The sequence below is a fragment of the Vicugna pacos genome, chromosome 17, assembly GCF_048564905.1.
Source record: "Vicugna pacos chromosome 17, VicPac4, whole genome shotgun sequence".
NCBI lineage: Eukaryota > Metazoa > Chordata > Mammalia > Artiodactyla > Camelidae > Vicugna > Vicugna pacos.
In genome coordinates, this window is record NC_133003.1 from 40214496 (window position 1) to 40239609 (window position 25114).

At 41.8% G+C, this 25114-nt stretch overlaps 2 protein-coding genes and 1 long non-coding RNA gene across 5 annotated transcripts in view; 2 read left to right on the plus strand and 1 right to left on the minus strand.

Moving 5' to 3' along the window:
- The window catches only part of GXYLT2 (glucoside xylosyltransferase 2), a 72182-nt gene extending 63676 nt beyond the window's left edge, over positions 1 to 8506 (plus strand). The window contains exon 7 of the mRNA XM_031686302.2: positions 4158 to 8506. Within this exon, the coding sequence (XP_031542162.2) occupies positions 4158 to 4340 (183 nt within the window). The 3' untranslated portion in view covers positions 4341 to 8506. The remainder of the gene's footprint in view (positions 1 to 4157) is intronic.
- Positions 1721 to 25095, minus strand: LOC140686801 (uncharacterized). 2 transcript variants are annotated; one of them, XR_012060732.1, is made up of 4 exons: positions 24930 to 25095; positions 3658 to 3754; positions 2980 to 3155; positions 1721 to 1889 (listed from the first exon to the last, which is right to left on the minus strand). It is a non-coding gene; the product is annotated as an uncharacterized lncRNA (long non-coding RNA). The 2 variants fall into 2 exon arrangements; XR_012060731.1 differs by having other exon boundaries at positions 2483 to 3155.
- Positions 24276 to 25114, plus strand: part of PPP4R2 (protein phosphatase 4 regulatory subunit 2) — a 47569-nt gene continuing 46730 nt past the window's right edge. Inside the window, exon 1 of one of the 2 annotated variants that reach the window (XM_006196499.4) lies at positions 24276 to 24523. In XM_006196499.4, coding sequence (XP_006196561.2) covers positions 24490 to 24523 — 34 coding nt within the window. In that variant the 5' untranslated portion in view covers positions 24276 to 24489. Of the gene's footprint in view, positions 24524 to 24712; positions 24830 to 25114 lie in introns of those variants that run through there. The other variant, XM_072941712.1, reaches the window with a different exon arrangement.

Here is a 25114-nt window from a genome sequence, read left to right on the forward strand (position 1 = left end):
CAAGAGGCAAAAAGAGGCCCCAGCTCCCAGTGGTCTGTTGTTGTGCACCAAAGTGTGCTGGGTGAGGGTCAGGTACATACAGCACAGAGGCAGGAATACCTCCTGAACAAGAGGCTCCTGCATCTTTATGGACCCATGAACCGTGGAGAAGAGAGAGGGGAGGAGAGGAAAGGTACACCCCTCCACCCCACCCCCTGTACCTCACAAAGGAGTCCTGTGAATGGAGGTGCCTGGGGCAGGGATGCAGATGTGCATATGAGCCAGGCTGGCCTGGGGCGGGGGCCTGAGTCCTTGACTGCAGCTGTCAGGAAAACTAAGCTCACTGCCCGTGCACCAAGTCCAAGGTTTGGGAAGGGCAGTTTCCATGAGATCTGCCAGGCAGCCTTTTAATTGCCTCTAGCTGAGTGTGAAGATGACACTAGGATTTTGTCCTGGAGCTCCCTCTTATTACCCTGTAGAAATTGAGTTGCAATGTTAAGGAGGAGTTGAAGACGAAAGTGAACTGTCCTCTTGCAGTAAATGGGAAGGTCGAAAGGACCTTTCTTGGCGGTTCACCACCTAAAATCCTATTCAGGGCTGCCTGCTCTTGCTCCCGTCCCACACTTCAGGAAATGCTGCTTTCCACGTTGCCTTTTACCTTGACATTGCTGAGGGGAAGCCAGCAACAGCTGCTTTCAGAGATTTCCTTTTTGAAATGATATTTCCAAAACAGCAGAGGTCGGCCAACTTAAGCAAAGTCTGGCTTGCTGCCTGTTTTTGTAAGATGTGTGGGGTAAGGATGGTTTCTTAATAGTTGGGGGAAAAAATGAAAAGAAGAGTATTCTATGACATGAGGAGATTTTATGAAATTCAGATCTCACCATTCATAAGCACACTCTTATCGGGACCCGGGGACAGCCTTTCATGTATGTACTGTCTGTGGCCACTTTAATGCTACAGCAGCAGAGATGTGGCTGTGACAGACTGTATGTATGGCCCACAAAATCTAGAATATTTACTATCTAGCCCTTTACAGAAAAAGTTTGCCGAACCCTGACATAGAGCATGTAAATGTTATTAGAGAGTTTTTTCTTGAGGATCTGGGAACCTTCATGAATCATGAATGAGCTTTGACAGGAGTGAGGTGGGGGTGAATCCTGCAATATAGTAATACATTCTTGCACATATGAAAATATGCATTTTGCTAAGGAGAATCCCAGAGAATTCCAATTCTGGAATTCCCAGAATTGTCTACTGTGCAGGGAAAGAGATTTGCAAGCTTTTAAACTAACATCTCTTTCTTCCCCTGTGTTTCCCTGCTGTTGGTTCTCAAAGGCCAAGTGATTTAATTACAAAGAAAACCTGTTCTGTACTTAGTGATATCATCACATTTAGATATTCCAACACCGACTCTAGGGGTAAACCCACTCAGGAGTACAAATGGAAGTTCAGTAAGATTGCAGCAGACTGTGTACATCAGAGCCACGCTCGGATTCTTCTGTGATCTGCCCCCCTGGTCTGGGATTGAGCAACTGCAGTTCTTGAGTCACAGTTCATCCTGTTTGCTTTCTGGGTGGATCAGAAAGAAGGCCAAATAACTGTTTCATAAATGATCCTGCCCAATACACTCAATGATTTTCCTCAGTTGGGCCTAAAAAGACCATTTTTAATTTCCATTCAGGCATTTCTATCAGGACTATCACTAACCCCATCCTGAAAATGTGAGTAAATACAGTCAGACTCCATCATCAAAGGTGTATTTCCCACTCTCCACTGTGCACCCTAGCGTAGTGGGGTCAAGGCTTGGCTTTGGGCATCGACTGACCTGGGTTCGAGTCCCAATTTTGTCACTTTCTGGCAATTAGTCATTAACTCCGTGTTCTTGCCTTATCGGGCCTCAGTTTCCGCATCTGTGAAATGGACACAATATTATCTACCACATAGAAAGTATTGTGAGAATTCAGCAAAATGATGGTTTTTGAACTTGTAGTTCAGCACCTGACATAGAGTTGTGCTCAGTAATTAGTAGAAGTTGTTGTGATGATAACAGTGTCACACTTACCTCTTTCCCTACCTTGTGCACATTTTCTCTCCTGCTCTCTCTCTTCCTCTCTGTAAATAGTTTCTCTGTCTCACTGCATTTCTCTTTGTCCCTGTGTGTCTCTCTGAAAGTGTCTTCCCTCTCCCTCCCTCTTCCTTTTTCCCTCCCCTTCTCCATCTCTTCCCTCTCCTCCCCTCCTGTCTTCTCTCTCTCTCATGTGCTCGCACACTTCAGCCCTGTGTGTAGTTTGTGTGAAGGGGAAGTGTGATCCCCCTCATCCTGACCCAAGGCAAGTCACCTCCCAGGCAGACATTCTTTCTGTCATTCTTTCGGCAATCATCTATGAAGAGCCTATTTTATGCAGAAACAATTCGAGGTTCTGGGAACTCAGAAGTCAACAAAGCTGAAGCCCAGCCCTCGTGAAGTGTATATTCTGGGTGAAGGCAGCCTGACAGTACTCACAGAATCCGAGGGATGATCCAAGTCCTATTAGACAGTGAAAGGTTAGAGGGGACACAGAGCAGGGTGATGGGGCGAGAGTCCTGGGTGGAGAGGAGTGTTCCCGAGCTCAGGTCCTCAGGGAGGCTTCTGTGAGCCTGAGCCTTGATCCACTGAGGCAGCCCTGGGAAATCTGAGGGGGAGCAGGGGGATCCTGCTACGCAGAAGACAGAAGCCAGGAAAGGTCCCTGAGGCAGGAATAAGTTTGTGTGCCTGCAGAGCAGAGAAGAGACCACGGTGACCGGAATGGCCAGAGAAAGGGAGAGAGGAGGAGATGAGGTGGAGAGTTCCAGGTCACATGAGCTTTTGGGGTGAGAGAGGCTTGCAATCTTATTCTGATTGCAGTGGGAAGCCCCTGCAGGGAAATGATGTGCTCTGATTTATGCTTTAAAAAGATCACCTTGGTAACTCAGGGAAAGGGGTGCAAGAGTGAAAACCCAAAGGCTGTTTATGAGACTTACTGCAGCCATCCAGGTGAGAGATGGGACCGGCGTGCGCTTGTGTGGTATCAGGAGAATGCGAGGAAGTAGCTGTGTTGCGGATACGTCGTAGAGATGGAGTCTACAGCACTTGCTGATGGACTGGGTGAAGAATGTGGGGGAAAGAGGATTCCAGGATGGCTGCTCTGCTCGTGTCACTGGGGATACAACGGTGAAAAGGATTTTGTCAATGGTCTAAACTGTGCTGTGAAAGGAAAAATGTTCCCAGCGTGGTCTCGGACAGAACCTTTTTACATTACCTAGCATATAATCTCCTTCTGGGAAGAAATTCACATTTCTGGTAAACATGCTTAAGCAATATTTCTGGTGAACTTTAAAGGGATTAGGACTTGTAGGAAAATAAACACGCACCCACTCCGCTGTCAGGCAATAGTACACTGACTTTTCATCATTCTTATTTTCCTTTTTTTTTCCCTCTAGTCTTTGTTTGAAATGTCTTTGCCTACAATGAATCCTTGACTTGAACCTACTGGAGGCCTTTCCCTTTTGACAAAATTGTGATAAAACTTTGACTCATGCTCATAACTAGGTGGTCTGAAAGATGTATTTTGGAAAATACAGACACATCCCATAGGAAAACAAGATTTTTTTTTAAGCCCAATAGTAAGTGGGAAAAAACCAACAACCAATATTCGGTGCCTGAATTATTAAAATGAAGTTCACTGATGATACATTTTACTGGTAGTTGTTAAACTCTGGGCTTCATGGGATTACCATAGTTGCTTCGTTAAGACTGCTACAAAGGCAAAAAATAAGAATTCAGTGTTTTATTCTGGTAGATTTCAAGTGTCTGCTCAGCAAGAGCATACTATATGTAGAATATCCTATGCTCGGAGATATACCTCACTCTTAGATTTTAGGAGCTTTTAACCCAAATAAAAAAATTTTTTTTTAAGAAGGGAAGAAACTGGGGCCAAGAGAGGTAAGTGATTGCCTGGAATTGCACAGGATGGAATCAGGATTTGAACCTGGGTCCTCGGAAGTCATTTCCATGTATCTAGGAACGCACCAATCTGCCTGTGGGCTTCCAGTCATTGCCTGTGTCATTTCTCAGTAAAAGTGATTTGCATTTTAAATGGCCTTTCAGTAACTAAAGTGAACTTTTTCTTTCTTTCTTTCTTTCTTTAATCATCTTTCAGTTTCCCTTTGAAGACAATCTCTTTCAATCCATGTATTACCCTCTTCAGCTGAAGTTTTTAGAAACTGTGCACACTCTATGTGGACGAATCCCACAAGTTTTTCTGAAGCAAATTGAGAAAACAATGAAAAGGGCTTATGAGAAACATGTCATCATCCGTGTTGGCCCCAACCAGATGCACTGAGGGTATCACATTGTTGCCAATCAATTAGGCATCTCATGAACTAGGAGACATCCGTCTGCAAGCCGCCTGGATCTCTTTTATGTGAATATTTAGTGGTGCTCTAAGACAATTGAGTTTAAAAAGCCTTGTTAAATGTTGCTAAGTTAATTGCCCCTCAAAGGAAATATGCTTTAATTTTTCCTAAAATGCTATTTGTCTCTCTGTTGCTGCTTTTTTTTTTTTTCAAGTGGTGTTATTGCTCATTGAACATTGTTGCAGCAGTGAGCTGGCTGTGGAAAGTGCTGTGAGCCTTCCAATTCCTAAGTGTCTGAGACAATGTCAGTGGCATCCAAAGTGACAGCTTTTATCCACTTTTTCTGAGACTCTTTCAATGCAGTTGTTTCCCCCATCCCTTGTTATCAAAGTAATATGTGCTTCTGGTAAATCAAACAAATTTTTAAAATGTGTAGAGAATATATAGGTAAGTGGACCAAAGTCAGGATGAGACTAGCCATAATCCTATCAACCAGGGGAAAAGATTTTGATTTTAGAGTAGTTCTTTCTAGTCTTTTCCCCTACTTCTGTATTTATTTGCTGGTTGTCTTTTCCATCGTAACACATATCTAAAACCGGTAGTCTAAATAAAAGTTGGCCCTTATGCTGAGATTTTTATGTAGGAGACTAAAAATTTAGGCAAAATGATTGTTTATGTTGCTCTGCTTAAAAATCCACCTGGGAGAAGCATTCAGATTTTAGCTAATTGGGCAGGTGGTAAAGGATGAAGCATAACCGGGGGTTTTTTGAAGAAAAATTATTTAGATTTTCCAAATCATAAGAAATGTCTACGCAGCCACAGCTTCCGGAAGGAAATTCAGTAATTGAGTTAAACCTAAGAGGTTTATTTAGCAACGAGATGTGATTTTGTGTTTACCCACAGACAAAAGCAGTTTATCTCTTACGTTAGTAGATGTGGCCTTCTCTCTTTAAACTTGTGGGCAGTAGGTGGAAATTAAAGGCCAACTTGGAAGATAATGGGTACAAATAAATAGTTCAGCTGATTCCATTGGCAAAAAAATTCAACTTCCTACCAGCCTTAGAAAGGTCTCGCAAGTGTTCATTTTTCTTTTCTAGGGTTATCCGACTATTAGCCAAGGAACCGGGCAGGTCTTCTCACCTGCCTATAGTAGAGGAAGTTCTATATTCTTTCCCCAAAGGGATCTAACTTAATCCCTAGTTACTCAAGTAGCTGGTATTAGCATGAGGGAGTTTTGCATGATGCTTTATTTATCTCAAAATAACTTGTGCATAAATGATCTCTTTGATGTCTGCAACAGCCTAATGAACTTAGTGGGAGCCTGTGTCATCTCCACTGGGCAAATCACGCAATTGTAACACAAAGAAACAAACACATTCAATATAATTCCTGTTCTCTGAGACATACAGATGTGTATAAAATGCAACGGATTTTACAGAGAAATTTTTGGAAACAAATATATTAAATACTTTTCAACATATATAGACAGCCATCTGAAAATATAAAATGAAAAATTTTTAATTTGGTAATGCAAACATAGTATCCTACATACTGGAATCCAGTAGGATATTAGAGGTTCAGAAGAAAAACTCTTACCCTGAAAAAAAAACACATGAAAATCTCAGCATTACCAAAAAATATATGTATGTCAATCAACCTTAGTGTGCAGCATCGTTATGGCAATAACAAATTTAAATCTAAAATGGTTGAGTAATAACCCATACTTTCCCTTTGATAAGTCGGGTGGCCTGTGGTTTGTTATTTTTGTTTTAAGGGAAATTACCATGATGATGTGAAACTCTTATCTTTGCTGGTATAGTTTATGTTTCCTCATTTCACCACCCAAGGTGACCTTGTCTGATATTTTATATCTAAATATAAAGTGAGGACATTTCTGGACTGTCTCTTGGATGGGGAAAATGCGTCCTGTATACCCACAAATAGGTTTTTGGTGAAAGAGCCAAGCTGTGAAGACGACTCCCTGACTTCCATTCCAGTTTTCTTTCTGCTTGTTCAGCACAGCCAATAAATGCCACAAATGTCACTCAGGTTTGTTAGTGGCTCACAGATCTAAAGAAGTTCCTTTCATCCTTTGACAAGTCCCACACACAAAAAAAAAAAAAATCTGCTTGTGAAGACTTGGACTACAGCAGTGTCTTTTCTTTTGTGACAGCCAGGTTTACCCACAACCCTCAATTATTGGTTCCAGGCTGAATATGCAAAAGAGGATTTCCATTAAAGATTAATGATAAAACTCTAGAACATTCTAGAACGATGCATTATAAGATTGTGAAAACTTAGAATTTGGTGTGATCTTCTGCCTTGGAGTTCCTCTGCTGTATCTTGAAATGTTAGTTTGGTGGAAAATTCAGAACAAAATTGATCTTCCAGTCCCCACTGCCTGAAAGTGCTGATTATTTTCTATGGTTAGGCTGTTACCATGAGGCAGTATTTTCTCTGCTTTTGATAATTTCCAGAAAACTATTGCATTAGCGCCTTTGAAATATGATAACCACAAATTGTAATCCAGTGGACTCCTAAAACATGCAGTCTGTGGTCTGAAATTTGCCAAAGGTTATGTTGCCCCATACGGCACGTTGAATGTGTATGGGACAAGCATGAGACTGTATGGGACAAGTGTGAGACTGGGTCGCTTCTGTCTTCCTGTCTGGTCCTGTCCTCTCTCCCTTTTCCTTTAAACTTCTGTTTAATGCATGGCTACGGAGTTCCATTGCAGAATGAAAGAACACTTTCTAAGAGCAAAATGTGATCATGTTTTTGTGTATGTGGATATTGAGACTTCCAATGGCAGGGGCAGTCACTAGGTATGCTGCCCATGTTTTTCTTGCTGTTTTTTTTTCCCCCAATATAAATCTCCAAAATTGTGACCTGCATTGGAAATTTCAGTCTTTGAAAATTTTAACTGGCTAGAAACTCTGTTTAAGTTTTCCTTCCACTTCCAAAACAACTATTTATTTGAAATGTCTTTTACTTAGTCAGTGCTTCCATTGCAAATTGTTGTGACTTTTACTGAATTTATTGTTGAAACGATATTTATACAGATTCGTAGAGGTTTGTATTTATTTCATTGCAATTATGGTGTTTATAAAACGAGCAAACCATATAAAACCTTTTTCACAGTCACAAAATAGTGATCCAGTAATGGAATAATCACTTCAACCCACCCTGAAGACAGCACAACATTCATACAAATTTAGGGTTGTATATAAATATTGCCTGATACTTACACAGAAAAAACATTGCCTAAGTTGGATAAGTCAAAATGAGCATGATTTCACGACTGAATTCAGAAATATGTTGCGTTCAGAAGTATGTTTAATGCCACATGAGTACAAATCATTATATTCTCATTTATTAGTATGGTAAGCAAGCTTTCTTATGTTTTTCTGTTTCTCTCCTACTTCTTCGTCTTCCTCTTGTTCATTTTTGCCTTTCCCTTCCCGTCTTTGATGTTAGCTTCTGAGTAGTAACAAGAGGCTTGGCGTTAGTGACAGAGCCACGGCACCTGGGTTCCCTGTGCAGGCAGAACTAAGTTCTAATCCTGAGATCAAATCTTTAGGATGAGAGTTTTCCAAAAGTTAAAAAAAACATTCACACAGTACGTACATACACACGCACGCACGGGTGCGCACCTTTTAAACAAAGACCCAGCATTCCTTGTGCTCTGTGAATTGAAAAATCATAGATAGTGACGCCTTTGGTGAAATCACTTCACGATTGCAGTGCTAGTCTTTAAAGCTGATGAGATTTCTCCGGCAAACAGAGATTTTCACAGGTCAAAACTGGAAATACTCTCTTGAGTCTTCAAGATGAAGCACTTGTGTTTGTATCACCATATGCATGACCTTGTAAGAATCAGGTGCAATTTCTGCTTCATTGGTTTTACATGTTTGTGTTGTCACTAAAAAGTGTCCCCATTGTTGATAGCTCCCAAGGAGAACCTGAGTGCATTTTTTTTATGTTGGAAAACTAATTTTTTAGTGATTTTTTTTCTTTGGGATGAAATGAGCATAAGAAGGAACACTCCAAAGAAAAGGAATTATTATAGCAAATTAAAAAGAACATAAGTATTATGACTTACTACTATATTGTCTTTTTAAATGCCATTTCCTGTTTTACTTTTTTTTAATTAAAAGCCTTTTTACAAAGTTCTGTCTTTTGGTGTTATTTTGGAAGTGTGTTTCTTTTGTTTTATAAGATTTCAGGGTTAAGATTTTATCATCTTAAATAGTAATATTTAGGTCATTCCAACTATTAAAGAAATACTTGGTTTAGCGAGTTGCTTAGCCTATTTTTAAAAATCATTAAAAATCTTTGTTTATAAAAATACCACACTATAAATTATGTTATTTGGTCTTAAAGATGTTTGGTGTTTGAGATGCAAAGAAGAAAATTTAGAAAATGTGGAATTAGTTCTCGTGTTCCTACATTTTATTTCGCATAACTAAGCCTGACTTGTTAGCTAGTAACATATCAAAAATAGCATACCAAGAGTTTTGAGTTGATATAAAGTTGATTTGAGTTTTGAGTTGATTTTCCTCCAATCCCTAAGACTCGTTTTAAAGCCAGCACAAGGTATTCAGTTCATCTATGGAGTTCCGTCTTTTATGTTTTAAACCATTTTAAAATGCTAAGATATTTGTGTATGGTTTTCTGGAATAACTGGGAACCCACATCAAATGATTATGTGAGATATAAGATTCAGGTACTATTGAAACAACATTGCATTTAAGTCCTAGTCCTGCTGGTTTCTGACTGTGTGTGATCCAGACAAGCTTTTTGATCGTCTTCCTGCTTCAGACTTTCCACTGACTAGAACAGGGCCAATAGTTCCTCACAGACTCTTGTGAGGAATAAAGACAAAAACATGAAATTTCAAAATTCTCAAAATTCCTTGTTTGTGGCCCCCTTACCTCCGCTAATAAACAAATGGCTAATGGCTTTTTTTTTTTTTTTGCTAATGGTTTTTTAAAGCGTTATCAGATTGAAAAAGTGGCATTTTATTTATTACTCTGCCATTGTGTCAGATGTTTACTTACCACAGGGTCCACATGCTAAAGTCTGCCTTCTTTGTTTTTTTAGAGGGACAAAGGTGGAAGAGTTTGAGAGTCTCTCGTTTCAGTTTTACCATTCTGAAAGCAATCCTGTTTCTGTCTGGTTCCTATATATCCTTTAGGTCTTCTGTTGCTCAGAAGTAGCCCTCCTGTCCTTCATCATGATCTCATAACGTTCCCCTTCCTTCTCCTCCTTCATTGTCCCATAAGTCAGTAAATGTCACCAACATCCTCCCCCTGTCTTATCCTAGAAGCCTGGTCATTACTGGTCTCCTCCCCCTCTCTGTTTTCACATCCCCTTCATCACTAAATCGTTACATCCCCACTGAGACACCCCACTCCTGGTACCAGTTTCTCTAAATCTTTTCAACTGCAAGTGACAGCACAAACAACTCAAACTCATACGAAAAATAGAGTATTGCTTTTCCCTCGAGAATGTTCACTGAGTCAACTTCCTCTGTTTATCTTCACTGTTGTCTCCACTCCACCCATTACTCTCTGGGTTCCTGTCCTGTCCTGCCTGGATTGTTCTAATGTCTTTCTAATTTCTCTGCACTCAGTACCCCCAGACCATAACCCACCCTCACGCTGTGCAAAGCTCCTCAGCGTTTCCTCTTTCCTCCTGGAATAGCATCCAAGCTCCTTTCCAAAGTTCTCAGAAGGTGCCTGTGTGATCTACCCCCTACCTAGCTCTCTGGCTTCTTTTGAGTTCTTCCTCCCTCACTAATGTCGCTTATGCTGGCTTGTTTTCTATTCCTTTAAGAAGCCAGGATTTTTCTCATCCAGGGGCTTTGCACATGCTTGGAATCATCTACCCTACAAATTCACCTGGCAAATTCTCCTGCCTTTCAGGTATCAATTCAATTCAGGTATCGATTCAAGTATGATTTCCTTGTGGAAGCCTCCTTGGATCCCCCATGCAAAAGCAGTTCTCTCTCTTACATTTCCTCACATAATCCTACACTTTTTCTTTGCAGTGTGTGTTGTAACAGCAATATTTATTTGGGTAAAACTGTTGGTTTTTTGACTGCCTTCCCACTTAGATACAAAGTTCTTCGAGGGTTTAGTCCTTGCTCATCTCGCTCCCTGCTCTCTGTGCACCTCACTCAATGATTAATATATTTCTGGTGCTCAAAAAATATCTACTGAGAGTAAATGAAGTGATTCTGCTGCACCATGAATTGGGTCCAGTTCCTATCAGTGAAGCTTCGTAACACACTTTTGAGTAATGTTCTCAAAAACTACTGAAAATACATGTTCAGAGTGCTGGGTTGTAATAACTCATTCTCTAAAGTCTCATTCACTGAAAGTATATTGATCTATTGAATTTCTTGGAGATTTATTTCCTTGTCCATAAAATGACTTGGTTGGGTCAGATGATGTTTAAGTTCTTTTCTACCTGGATGCTCTGTGTTTCCATAACCTCTTTTTTATGTCTCTGTTGTGGGACATTGGTGGGATTTTGGCTGCCTGGAAATAACCCCACTCCTGATACCAATTTCTGTATTAGTTGAAACTCTTCAAATTGCAAGTGACAAGAAACACAACTCAAACTAACAAAAGGGGAGAGAGGGAGAGAGAATGTATTGGCTCATGTAAATGAAAAATCTAGAAATAGCCCTGGACTCAAAGGCTTAAACAGTGCCAAGGGAAATGTGTCAATCTAACAATGCTTTTTTTTAATTAATATTTTATCGAAAACCACACATCCTTCTAGGATTCCAGCCATAGAATTTTCATGTCATTTCAATGGAATCATTCCATCTTTGGAAAAAATACATTGTCTCTGTGTCCAGCTGAAAAATGGTACTGTCAGCTTGGGTCAAAACATCAAGAAAATTGTTCTTTTGGTGTGTATTTTAAAGTAACTATAATATATCTTTTCCCTTCATTGAGAACTACCATTAATGAAATAAAGCCTTCTACCAGGAATGATTCACAATCTAATAAGAATGGATGATTTGGGGTGTTTTTTGGTAGGGAGGGAGCGGGTATGATGCATTCTCACAAACTGTTGGACAAGAGGAATTTATCACCATTCCTCCACTCCAGTGTCCCCATAGACTTGTGCAGGTGATAAGCAAAATCATGAGTGTAAATGTATCTTCTTAGACTATGACTATAAAGAGACCCCTGGGAATGCCTGTGCCTGTCACTTTACTGAGCATTTAGGTCTTATCAAAATAATAGCACTTCCTTTTTTACGATTGCTACTTTGGGTCTAGTGACAGAGTGAGTCTAAATGTTATACTAGAAGATTGAGTTCTCTTACCTCTAAATTATTGATATTAGAAATGATGGCAAGCACACAGAGTTGAAGGCAAAATGAAAGGGCTGATACCAGCTTTGGTATATTAAATGTTTAGAACTTGATAGTTATTTCTAATGGTTCCCCTGATTGTCTGCTACTATTTGCATTTGCATGGTGGTTTAGGAGAAAGCTGACATAATATTAAGAGGTCCTGTTCAAATGAGAGGAAGGTGGATAATGTCAAGAACTGATTAAGAAAATAATTGGTGTATTACATGTTGAGATTTAAGCTTCTTAAGGTTACCATCTATTTAGATGCCACGGTATCTGACATGCAAAGGATGACCATCAGAGCATGCCCTGCCTTATTTCATTAACACACATTATTTCCACAATTGCCAGCTCAAAATCTATTTTCCAGCCCCTGTGTCTCTATCTGAAGACTCTTTTTCCACTGCTGCCTGCTCTGCTTGCCTATGGGCAGGCTGGAGTGTTGGAAAATCAACATGTCTGGGAGTAGCCCTCAATCACTGACTGACAAATATTGGTGGATAAATACCCCAGCTCCCTCTCCTCTCAACTCTTTGTTGTCTATTCTAGAATTCCATCCCAGGATTCTACCATGGGAGCAGACTCAAACTGCCCACACTAGTAAATTCCTTGATATTATGTTCTTTATTGGCTTCCTTCCTTCTCTACCTCACTTCTGCACCCTTCTACTAGCATTTCCTTGGATTTGGGCCCCAAATAAACCACTTGTACTCAAATCTATGTTTCATCACCTGCAACTGATAATTTTCTGACATCAGTAAAAAAACTAAATTTACATAATACTTAATGGTTTTAGTTATTATGAGAATTCTTCCTCCTCCTCTCCTTCTCCTCTTCTTTTTCTTCTCCTCCCCCTCCTCCCCCTCCTCCCCCTCCTCTCCTTCCTCTCCCTCTCCTTCTTCTCCTTCTTCTCCTTCTCCTTCTTTTTCTCCTTCTTCTCCTTCTCCTTCTTTTTCTTCTTCTTTTCCTTCTCCTCCATCTCCTCTTTCTTTTCCATCTTCATTTCCTTTTTGGAAAATTTGACTTAACCCCCAGCAAAAAATATTTGGAAATTTGCATTCTCATACATCCTCCTATTTACTCTTCTCCCATCACTAGATTTTTATTAGCTACTATTATCTGATATATTCAAAGTTTATAACATTTACATTCCAGTCTGTAGCATGGCTACTATTTTAATTCTATTATGAATGACACCATAGTTGAATGATCTAGTTTTTAGATCTCCAAAGATCCCCAAAAGCTCTTATCCTTTATTTTCCTTTTTAAGGTATGCATTTTAAATGCATTTTATTTTAGACCAGGATTTTTTATTTTGTTTTTGCATTTGTGACTTGTGTTTAACTTGTCACTAATATTGTTATACAACTCTGTTTAGGTATAATTGAAAATACCATAAACTAATCACTTTTAAATTTTCAATTTATTTTTATGGAAGTATAGTTGGTTTGCAATGTATTAATTTCTGATGTACAACATAGTGTATCATTTATACGTATATATATTCCTTTTTTATTAGTAGACTTTATTTTTTGGGGCAGTTTCAGGTTCATAGCAGAATTGAGCAGAAATACAGAAATAAACTACTCATATTTAAAAGTACAATTTGATTGGTTGTAACTTATGTATGCTCCCTTGAAACTATTTCCACAATCACCATAACAAATACTTCCACCACCCGTAATAGTCTCTTCATGCCCCTTTCAATCCATCCCTTCTCTTACCCCTGTCCCCAGTTAACCATTAATCCCTTCCTTTTACTATGCATGAGTTTTACTATACATGAGCACATTCTAGGATTTTATACAAATGGAATCATACATTATGTACTCTATTTTACTTGGCTGTATCACTCAGCATAATTGAGATTCTTCCAGATTGTTGCATGTATCAATAATTCATTCTTTCTTATCGTTGAGTAATATTTCCTTCTTTGGATTAACCTTAGCTTGTTTGTTCATCTTCCTGTTGATGGATTTGCTTGTCTCCAGTTTTTGGCCATTAAAAATAAGGCTATTGTGGACGTTCATGAACACATCTTGGACATATTTTTCCATTTCTTTGGGTAAGATTTAGGACTGGAATGACTGAGCTCTATGGTAAATGTATGTTTAACTTTTCAAGAAATTGCTAAACTGTTTTCCTAGTTGGTTGTACCACTTACATTCCCACTAGCAGTTTATGTTGCTCTATATCCTTGCCAAGATTATATGAACAGTCTTTTTAGTTTTAGCCAATCTAGCGTGTATGAAATGGTATCTCATTGTGGTTTTCAGCTGCATTTTCCCAGTGACTAATGATGTTGAACATCCTCTCATGTGCTCATTTGACATTCATATGTTTTCACTGGTGAAATATCTATTCAGAACTTTTGCCCATTTTATTAAAAATTGGATTGTTCATAGCTTATTCTTAAATTTTAGGAGTCATTACATATTCTGGATATAAATCCTTTGATGTACATGTTGCCAATATTTTTCATTAGTCTGCCTCTTGCCTTCTCTTTTTCTCAATTTGTCTTTCCAAGATCAAAAGATTTTATGATGGTAAAGTTTAATTTCTCAACTTTGTCTGGGTTTGTTTTATGCTTTGTGTTTTAAGAAATGATTGCCTGTCTCAAGTTGCAAAGATTTTTTTCTAGAAATTTTATAGTTTTAGGTTTTATACTGTTATAGACTGAATATTTGTGTCCCACCAGAATTCATATGTTGAAATCCTAAACCCCTATGATTGCACTTGGAGGTAGGGCCTTTGGGAGGTTATTAGGTCATGAGGGTAGATTAATGCCTTTATAAGAAGAAACACGAAAGACATTATTTCTCAGCCATGTGAGGACACACAATCCATTTTGAGTTAATTTTTATGTTCAGCAAGAGATAAGGGTTGACATTCATCGATTTCTGTATGTTTATCAGTTGATTCAACAGTTGACCCAACTGAATTGTGTCTAGCTCAATATTAATGTGTGGATCAATACTGAATAAGGGCAATTAAAGGCAACAGGCCTTTGTATCCATTCATTCACTCATTGATTCACTTAATATCTACCAACTAACTATTAAGTGCTAAAGTCCCTAGTAGGCTTTGAGATGCATGATGAATAAGATACAATGCCAACCTTCAAACAGATATACTTTAATTCAGGAGATAAATATAAAAATAATTATAGTATAGTATGAGAAAGGTATACTAGAGCTGTGTGTTTCATACTACAATTTAAAAAGTCACAGCCAGCTTTTGAGGGAAGGGTATAGCTCAATGGTAGAGTGCATGCCTACCATGCACAAAGCCCTGGGTTCAATCCCCAGTACCTCCATTAAAAAAGTAAATAAATAAGTAAACCTAATCACCTCCCTCTGCAAAAACAACAACGACAAAACAAACAATAACCTAAGAAAAAATGTTCCAGCTAACATCTTGGAAATGAAAATCAAAACAATACAGAGATATTATTTTTTTTTCTCATCAGATTGACAGAAATTACTGAGTCCACAAGAGTGTGTGCATGCACGTAATTTTGGAAGGTGACAGTGCTGTTTGAGGAAGTCGATTGCCAGGGTCGATGAAAAATGTGCCCATCCAAGAACTGCTCTCCTGGAAAAATGGTCACATAGTGACAGAGACACTTGTAATAGTAGCACAGGTAATAATAATAGCGTAAAGGGGGTGGGGGTATAGATCAGTTGGTAGAGCACATGCTGAGCATGCATGAAGTACTTGGTTCAATTCCCAGTACCTCCATTTGAAAAAAAAAAAAAGAAACCAAAATGAATAAAAACAGCATAAAAACATAATCAAAGATTTGCCAGGCACTACTCTGGATCTCTTTTAATCCTCAGTCTTTTATGAAGTGAATACTGTCTCTAGTTTATAAAAGAGGACACTGAGATTTGACTTATGCTAGGCTTGTTTTTAACAGAGAAAAAAAGTGGATAGCCCTCTATGTCATTCATATGCGACTGGTTAAATAATAATATTCCATCCATACTTCAAAGTACTAAGCAAATTAATAATTTAATTAGTATCTCTAAAAATAAAACAGAAAGATCCCAAGACATATTGTTACGTAGAAAACCAAAAATCAAATTGCAGAAGAATATGTTCCCCTTTGAGAGAAAGAGAGAAATATAAGCCCAAAATGACTGATTTCAATATACGTTTATGCAACAAATAGGCACTTATTGAGCCCCCCAACAGTATACAGACACTGCACAAGGCTTCTAGGCACTTGGGAAAAACTAGTGAACAAAACGATTTTCTGTCCTTGGGTGTTTATGGTCTAGTAATGCAGACATAGGCAATAAACATACTTTAAAAAGGAAATGACAATATGTTACGAGATGAACAGGGCTATGAGCAAAAGAAACAAACGGGAGCAGGGTATGGGGTTGGGGGTGGGTCAGGGGTGCAGGAGAAGGTGAGGGTGCCACGTCACTAAGTGTGGCCTGAGTAGGAGGCCTCATTGAGGGGCTGGGACTCAAGCAGATGAAGGGGTCCTGTGGATATCCTGGGGAAAAGGGATCCAGGGAGAAGGAGGAGCTAGGGCATCTTCTAGGTGGGGCGCATACTCACAGCTTAAGGATCCATCCTGGAGGCCAATGAGCAGCTTGAAGAAGGGTTGCAGAGAGGGGAGGTGGTAGGAGATGAAGTTGGGGGAGGGGAGTGGCACACTGTGTCTCTAGGACCAAAGTATGGCCACGGTGAGGACTGTGGCTTTTATTCTGAGTGAAATGAGGAGTAACTGCAGGGTTGGAGCAGAGGCACGGCATGATCTGATCTCCTTATTAAAAATCCGTGTTGAAAATCAATTATGGGAAGGCAAGGATAGAAGGCAGAACAGTTGGAGGCTGCTGTAGTAATACAGGTGAGACACGTAAACCCCTAACAAACATCTGGAAAGACTCCACAAACTCATAAAGCTCCAGCTAGCAGTGGTGGGTATCGGGTTGGGGGACAGCATCTCAAGAGACTTTTGTTTGCCCTGTATTCTTTGAATTGCTTTATAAAACATTATTTATCAGTTATTTGGAAAATTAAAAATTATTATTATTGTTATTATAAATACTAATCATTTTTACCCTTCCTTCTGGAATAATTCAGTCTCAAACCAGTTAAGTGTGGCCAAGAAAAGTAGGAATCTGCAAGGGAGGGTGGAGAAGGTGGCCTGGTGCTGAGTGTCAGAGCCCAAGAGCTCCACATCTGGAGGGCAGCTGTTAAAAAGGGACTGGCAGTGGTGACAGGTCGCATGTGCACCCAGGAGGTTGATAGAATAAATGCATATATTGAGGAGAATGGCAGCCAGATTGTTTAATGTTGGAGAGTTTTATATATATATGGAAAGGGAGAAAGCTGGAATGAATCCTCCAGTGTTGGACTGGAACTGGAAGCTGTGAACTCAGAGTTTATATACATATAAAAAAATCTATATATATTTATATAGACAGATACAGAAATAAATATATGCATGGATATATCTGTCTGCCAATAGGGCCTGGGAGCAATGCTACCCCAATGGCGATGAACACCCTAGCAGCCTCACCTACATTCCTGTATAGCATTCCTCACCTAAAAGGACTTCTTAAAGAAATGGCTAATTCCAGGCCTGGAAAGGAAGATACAAGATGAGCCTGGAATAACCTTTTAGTACCAGAAAATAAAGACATGCTCCAGGTGTGATGGGGACATGTCAAAAGGATGCAGAAGTCAGCTTGAAGAAGGTCTCGCTGGCCAAATCTAGGACAATTGAGGTGTCAAAATAAGCAATGATCTCAATGAATCCTAACCCATTGAATAAAATAGGAATCAGTGAGTCTAAATTATTATAAATAAAAAAATGAATAAATGAAAGAAGATGACACTTCCCTTATGGTAGGATGTAAAAGGTATGATGGCGTTAGAAGACACTTTTTGGCAACCATCATAGTAATAATTAACTCAACCAAGCAACATCAATGGATGTGAAAACTACAAGAGTGAAAATTTAATGAGAAGTGGGGTATTTACAAAGTTTCAAAGTCCCTTCCCACAAAACACTTTTAATTACTATACTGGGCTGGATGGTAGCTCCCGGCATGGTATGTCCACAGTCTAATCCCTGGAACCAATGACTGTTGCCTTCTCCGGAAAAAGAGTGTTTGTAGATGTGATTTATGTTAAGAATCTTGAGCCGAGGAGATCAGCCTGGATCATCCAGATGGGCTATTAATCCAGCATCTAATGTCCTTTTAAGGGTAAGATCAAGGGAAATTTGACAGACAAGGCTGTGTGACGGCAGGGGCAGAGACTGCCGTGATGCACGCGTACGTCAAGGAACGCAGAAGCTGGGAGAAGTAAAGAATACACTCTCCCCTAGAGCCCCCAGGGAGGGTGTGGCCCTCCTGACATCTTCCTGTCTGACCCTGGCCTCCAGGACTGCCAGAGAACAGATCTCTCTGTTGTTTTAAGCTGCCCATTTTGTGTAACTTGTTAAAGCAGCCACAGGAAACCAATACAATTACAAAGGGGAAAAGCGTGATCTGAAGAGAAATCTGGCAGGCACTGCCTTTGTTACATGTTCAAAGTGAACATCACTGGTAATGGGACAAGGTAAAGAAAGTCAAGGGAAGACAGGAATCCTCTCAGCCTGGAGGAGACCAAAGCAATGTAACTACTGAATGCAACCTGCGACCCAGGACTGGATCCTTCTCGTAGAAAGGATATTATTGAGTCAGTTGGTACAACTTAAATAGGTCTGAGGATCAGACGGAGGTAACATATCAATGCTAATTTCCTTATCTTGCTAGCATTGTGGTCAAGTAGCAGAATGTCCCCAGATCTGCATACTAAAAGAGCATGAAATTTCGGGGATTTCACGATATGTGTTCAATAACTTGAACTCTCAAATGGCTCAGAAAAAAATGTTCTTTGTGCTGTACTTGCAACTTTTGGGGGGAAGTTTGAAATTATTTCCAAAAAAAAAAAAAGTAAACCAAATCACAAATATTATTTTGATTTTATTCTTGACCTAAGTAACAACAATAGTTAATGTTGGTCAAGTCAGATGACTTGCTTAATTCTCATGCAAACCTAGGAGTCAAGTACCATTATTAATTCCAATCTGCAGATGAGGAAACTAGGGCATTTTGATGTTAATCATTCACCAGAGTTCACACAGCTAGGGCATGATAAGCCAGGGATTAAATCCAGATCTGTTTGATATTAGACTCTTTTCTCTTAAGCAGTACCATTCAATTTTGCCATATTCAGTTATTAAATATTGTGGGTGTACATGTATGTGTCCATATATATGTATATATATGTATTTGTCAGGATTTGGCAGAGAAACAGAATAGAGAGAGAGAGAGAGTATGTGTGTGCCTGTGTGCATAGGTATGCATTTATTATAAAGAATTGGCTTATAATAATCAGTGATTATGGAGGCTGGCAAGCCCCAAGATCTACAGGGTCAGTCTGCAAGCTGGAGGCCCAGGGGAATCAGTAGTTTAATTGCAGTCTGAGTCTAAAGCCCCAGGAGAGCCAATGCTGTAGTTCTAGTCTGAAGGCCAGTAGCCTGGAGACCCAGGAAGAGCCAAAGTTTCCATTTGAGTCCGAAGGCAGGCAAACAAGCCAATGTCCCAGTTTGAAAGCCATCAGGTGGGAAGAATTCTCTCACAGTCAGGGAGAGGGGATGTCAGACTTTTGTTCTATTCAGGCCTTCAACTGACTGGATGAGGCTCACCCATGTTAAGGAAAGCACTTTGCTTTACTTACTTTACTGATTTAAAAGTTACTCATTTGAATGTACTGATTTAAATGTAGCTCAAAGAACACCAAGAATAATGTTTGACTGTGACTGAATATCTGGGCACTGTATGGCCCAGTCAAGTTGACACATGAAATTAACCATAATGGTTTATATTTGCGTCTGTGTCTATGTGTCTGTGTATAGAGAGAGACCGGGCTAAAAACGGATATCTGATAGCGAAGAATTAAGTGCTACCCAGTCTTGCCTGAGGGAGAGCGAGCAATGGTGTTTCTTGCACACTCCGGAAGAGTGGAGGAGTGTACTCCTCACAAGGAGTGTGTGTGTCTGTTTGTGTGTGTGTGTCTGTGTGTGGAAGTATTTGGGATGGTGTTTGCAAACAACACCCACAGTCTGGATGAACTGTCTCTCAGATTAGTCATTTGGTTGAACTCCATATGGCACCATCTGGCCTCCTGTGTGAGTTGGTTAGGGCCAGTCAGGCCTTGTTGTACTCATCTTTTGGGGGTCCCTGGTCACTGCTCCTCCTCCTTCTCTGGAAACGCTCCAGTGACTGGCCTCTCTGTCCCCACATCCACGGCCAGAGCACTCAAGTTTACCCTGGGAGACTCTGTGTTCCAGGCCACAGTTGAGTGGACATTTGGTCCAAGTTGGGTCAGATAGTCTGGTTGTGACTGAGAGATGCTGATAAGCTGTCTTAGCAAGTCATTGGAAACAACATCTACCTGTGAGCAGTAAACAGTGATTCAGAGAGAGAGAGAGAAATGTGCCCGGCTGAAGAGAAGGGCTATTGGGTTCACGAGAGTCCTGGATCTCATGGAGCACCCTAATCTCCTCATAAATTCCCATTTTCTTTCACACGGTTTGAAGTGAGCCCCCTGACTGCAGTCAAACTTAATGAAGGCCTCCACCGAGGCCGAACTGACTAGTCTTTGCAGCCTCCTCTCCAGCTCTGCTCTTCGACCCCGCATCGCTGCCAGCAGCAGCCACACCGCAGTGGCACCACAGAAAACAACCCCGGGTCTTTTGGAGCAGACCTTTGGTTGCCCTTATTTCCAGTAAAAAACTATTAGCTTTTGGAAAACTCTGGGAAAAAAAAAATTTACACCGTTGATATGTGAAGCTACCCTTTCATTTGTTTAGAAAACTGTATTCACCTTAATTTGTCCACTTTCCTACCTCAACTTCCTCCTGGTACCTGTTGCGATTACAGATAAGGACTCAAAAGCATGAATTAAAGACCATGAAACTCAAAAGAGCCTCCAAGTCTTTCTGTAGGTGTTTTAACTCAGCCTATTCCATGTCCTTCAGCCCTTGAAGACGGTGTGTGGGTCTTCCTAGACCTTTCCTCAATCCTTCTTCCTGCCCCTTCCCACAGACTCATCTCAGAGTGATGGCCCAGCTCTGGTCATTCTCCCTGGGGTTATAAGAAGATCCTTGCATATTTCGTCTGACATAGTCCCAGCTCGTTTCTCTTTCCCCTTCTCTTTCTGTCTGCATTGTCTACTTCCTACTCTCCGTCTTCAAGCTTTTCCCCTCCTGCCCACCCTAAGAGCAATGGGCTTGACTTCTTGCATGTCCACATTTGTTTAAGGTCCATCTCTTCCATTACACCATGACTCTGTGGGGGAAAGAGATCCCAGACTTGTCTTGTCCCCACACCAAGAAGGCCCTCATGGACTTTTTGCCTGGTAAATACAATTTCCTCTGCCTGGAAGCCTCTTCTCTTTTAGTGCAAATCTTTTCCAGTCTTTAAGTGAGTTCCTTCCAAAAAGCAACTTCCATCCTAGCCTAGAAGAGATTTCACTGGCTTCTGACCACCCGCTTTGCATACTTGCCTTCTACTTTGCATCGGAGTCTATACTTATGTCTTATCTCTCCCGGTGGTTTGCAAACTTCTTGAGGACATGAAAGAGTCTGGGGCTCTGAAATCAGTTTAGGTTTGAATCATGGATCTGTCACTTGCCTGTGAAGTTGTGTGACCTTGGACAAGTTAGTTCACTTCTTTACATCTCAGTTTTCTCTTCTTTTAAGTGAGGATAATAATATCCCTTATCTCATAGGCTATTTGCAAGGATTAAATTGGATATTTTTATAAAGTGCTTAGAAGAAGGCTAGACACATGGAGAATACTTAATAAATCCTAGCTGTTACAATTAGTATTCTCATTTGTTGCATTAGTTACCTATTGCTGTGTAACAAATTATCTCAGAATTTAGAAGCTGAGCACAATTATAGACATTTGTCATTTTCATAGTTTCTGTGCATCAGGAATTGAGCCACAGCTTAGATCAGTGGTTTTGGCTTGGGATCCCTTATAAAGGTGTAGTCCAAATGCCAGTTGTGGCTATGGCCATCCAAAGGATTTCCTGGGGCTGGAGCACCCATGTTAAATGCATCAATTCTCCCTTTGGGCAATTCCCCAGGACTACTCCGATTTTCTCGTGACATGGCATCTGGCTTCGTCTAGAGAAAGCAGTCCAAGAGCCCAGAGCAGAAGCCTCAGCACCTTTTATGACTTAACCTCAGAAGTCAAGTATCATCCCTTCTACCATGCTTATTGTTCACACAGACCTGCTCTGATTCACATGAAAGGAGACTACACTGGGGTATGAACCCCAGGAGGCAAGGATGATTGAGAGCAATCATGGAGCCTGGAGGTCATATTTTATTCTGTTTTGCTCTAAGGGAACTTGTACCAGTAGGAGGCTCTAGCAATCGCAGACATTGGGTTGCATGCTGGCTAGAAAAGTATTCCAAGGCAGAAGGAAGAAACGAACCAAACAAAATAATTCTTCAGCCTCATCCCTTGCCTCTTCTCATGGTGCACTCTTAAGCCAGGTTGAATTTCTTGTGGATCTTCAGAAGCCACTTGGCTCTTCTCTCTCATTTCAAGGCCAGTGCACTTACAGTTTTTCTCTTTGAAAGCTTCTCCTCTTCAGTTGGCTACTTTCTTCTCTTAATTCAGATCTCAGCTGAAGCGCTACTACTTCCTCTAGGGAAACTTTCCCTGATTCCCTTGGGCTGCCACTGCTGTGTGTACTTTGTCTCCTTTCATGGACCTTATCCAGTTTCCGGAAGTTGACGCATCTCCAAGTGAGGGGAACTGCTGATGAAAAAGGACAAAGCAAGGTGTAGAAGAAATGGGCATGGTATGGTCTCCAATGGAGAATTTCGAAAGAACTTTTGGCGATAATGGAATTTTCTCTCTGTGGGCTGTACAATATGAAAGTCACTAGCCATGTGGGGCTACTGAGTGCAGGAAATGTGGTTAGTGTGACTGAGAACGGAATTTTATTGAAGGACTCAGGAACTGAATTTTTAATTTATTTGATTTTAATTAGTTCAGAATTAAACACTCATACATGGCTAGTAGTAACTGTATTGTCCCCCACAGTTCTTACAGGAAGACACCTGCCAGAAGAAACTACAGGGTGGCATAGAGAATGGAGGCCAAGCTTTGCTATGTAGAGGACAGGCCCCTTCAGACTGGAAGGGACAACAATAAACTAAATGCAGTGGGTAGAAAGTGCTGGCCAGGCGTGATGATACCACCCTTATACATCCCCCTGTAAGGCTATTTGTAATTGAGTGGGATGCTTGGACTAATGAAAGGGTCTAAAGACACTAGGGACTGGTCCTTTAATGGCAAAATTGAGAAAAGTATTTTGGGTTGGGGGGGGGGCTTTTGCCTACACCTCCCACCTAGGGTCAAGGTCAGAGCCACTGTCGTTTAAGAGGGTCAGTAGTTGTGATGACTTTGTCCAAATCTGCACCTTCTAACACCAGTCAAGGAGAAGTCTTCTGTGCTCCTCCTTCCCTTTCTCTCTTCCTTTCATGGCTTTAAGCTAAGCTTTGAGAAGAGAAGGTGGAACAATTCAGTATCTTTTCCTTGAAAAGTTCACAGACAAGGAAATCTAATAAAAATGTCCACACACTAGCTGGTTGCCAGGTGTTCTGGGTTCTGCTGCTGTTTTGTCAAACTAGTTCTCTATGGCTCAGCGATACTACTTGTAGTGTCAGGGCGGGAGAGGACTTCTGAGGTCTCCGCCCTCTCTTATGTAATATAATCAAAATCATAATGATAATGAAAACAGCAGCCACCATAACAGAATGCTTACGAGTCCTAGGCACTGCGCTCAAGGCTTCATTGTCACCATTTCACTTAAGCCTAGGGGCTGTTTTGCAAACTCCCATTTCGTGGATGAGGAAACTGAGGCTAGTGAGTTTTAAGTAACTAGGTCACCTAGGGAGTAGTTGAGTTGGGCTTTAAATCCAGCTGGTTCCATAACCTAAACTTTTAATCCCTTTGCTGTGTGCAGTTTCTCTTCAAGGGTGGGTCAGTGACGCGCTTTGGGTTCAGGCAGTGAGGTATTTTAGCTACAATTATTAATAATATTGAGAGTCTTTTAATGCATACTGTAAGCGCTATGTGTACACACAATTTTTACAGCAACTATATAGGGTGGTCCACCCTAGTGCCCTCATTCTACAGATGGGGAAAGGGAGGCTCAGAGAGACTCCGTAAATTGCTCAAGGTCACACAGGTAGCGAATGACACGGATTCACATCCAGGGGGCCTGGCCCCACCCCCTGCCTGGGCCACTCCTCCTCCAGCTCCGCGCAGGCACCTCCAGCCACCCCCCAGGGGAGAGGCGGGGCGGCTGCGCCTGGCGGGTCAGGGGCGGGCCCGGACGGCACGCCTCCGCCGCGCACGCGCTCTCGGGCTCCGGGTCGGGGCGCGCCGCGGGCGCGAGGACGGCGGCGGGGAGCGTGCGCGCGGTGACGTGCCGGGCGCCATGTTGGAGGGCTGGTGGTAGCGGCTCCAGGAGGTGCTCGCTCTCTCGTTCTCGCTCTCTCGCTCGCTTCCCCCGGCTCCCTTCGGTGCCCCCCCCGGTCGCCTGCGTGCCGGAGTGTGTGCGAGGGAGGGGGAGGGCGGCGGGGGGGTGGGGGGAGGCCTTCCGGTCCCCGGGAGACCCACGGAAGGAGGCGGAGGCTGCGAGGGACTTCGGGAAGCCATGGACGTCGAGAGGCTGCAGGAGGCGCTGAAAGGTGGGGGTAGCTGCCCTCACTCCCTTCCTCACCCGCCGCGGTCCTCCTCTCTCTTCGGGGCGGGTGGCTCCGCGGGCCCAGGCCGGGCCGGGCTGTGGGGGGCGGCGCGCCTCTCCGGCTCCCATCCCCCTCCCACCTCCCCAGGGGCGGGGAGACCCGTGGGCAGCTCCCTCCCGCCCGGCTCTGGGCTTTGTGTCGGCCGCTGGCGTCTGGGCTGGGGGAGGGGAGCCAGGAAGCTCTCGCAGGGGCCCCGGCCTCTCTCCCACCCCCCCGGGGTCAGGTTGTGGGCCCGCAGCCCCTTCCCAGGCAGGTTTCGTTCTCCATCAGGCACCCGCACGCCGACCTCGGGAGGGGGAGAGAAAAAGTCAGAGGTTTCGGGAGGAGACTGAGTGGGAAAGCAACTTACTTGAAAGTGTCTCAGGAAGCCTTTTTCAGTGCTTCTGAAGTCTTCTCTCCACGCCACCTGATTCTAAGGTGGTCGCCTTCCAAGCAACAGGCTTTGAGACCAGTGGTTCTCAAACTTAGCGTAGCATGATTTCAGCGGTTTCAGAATTAGGCTTTGACACCCAGGATCATTGGGGACTGTTACAA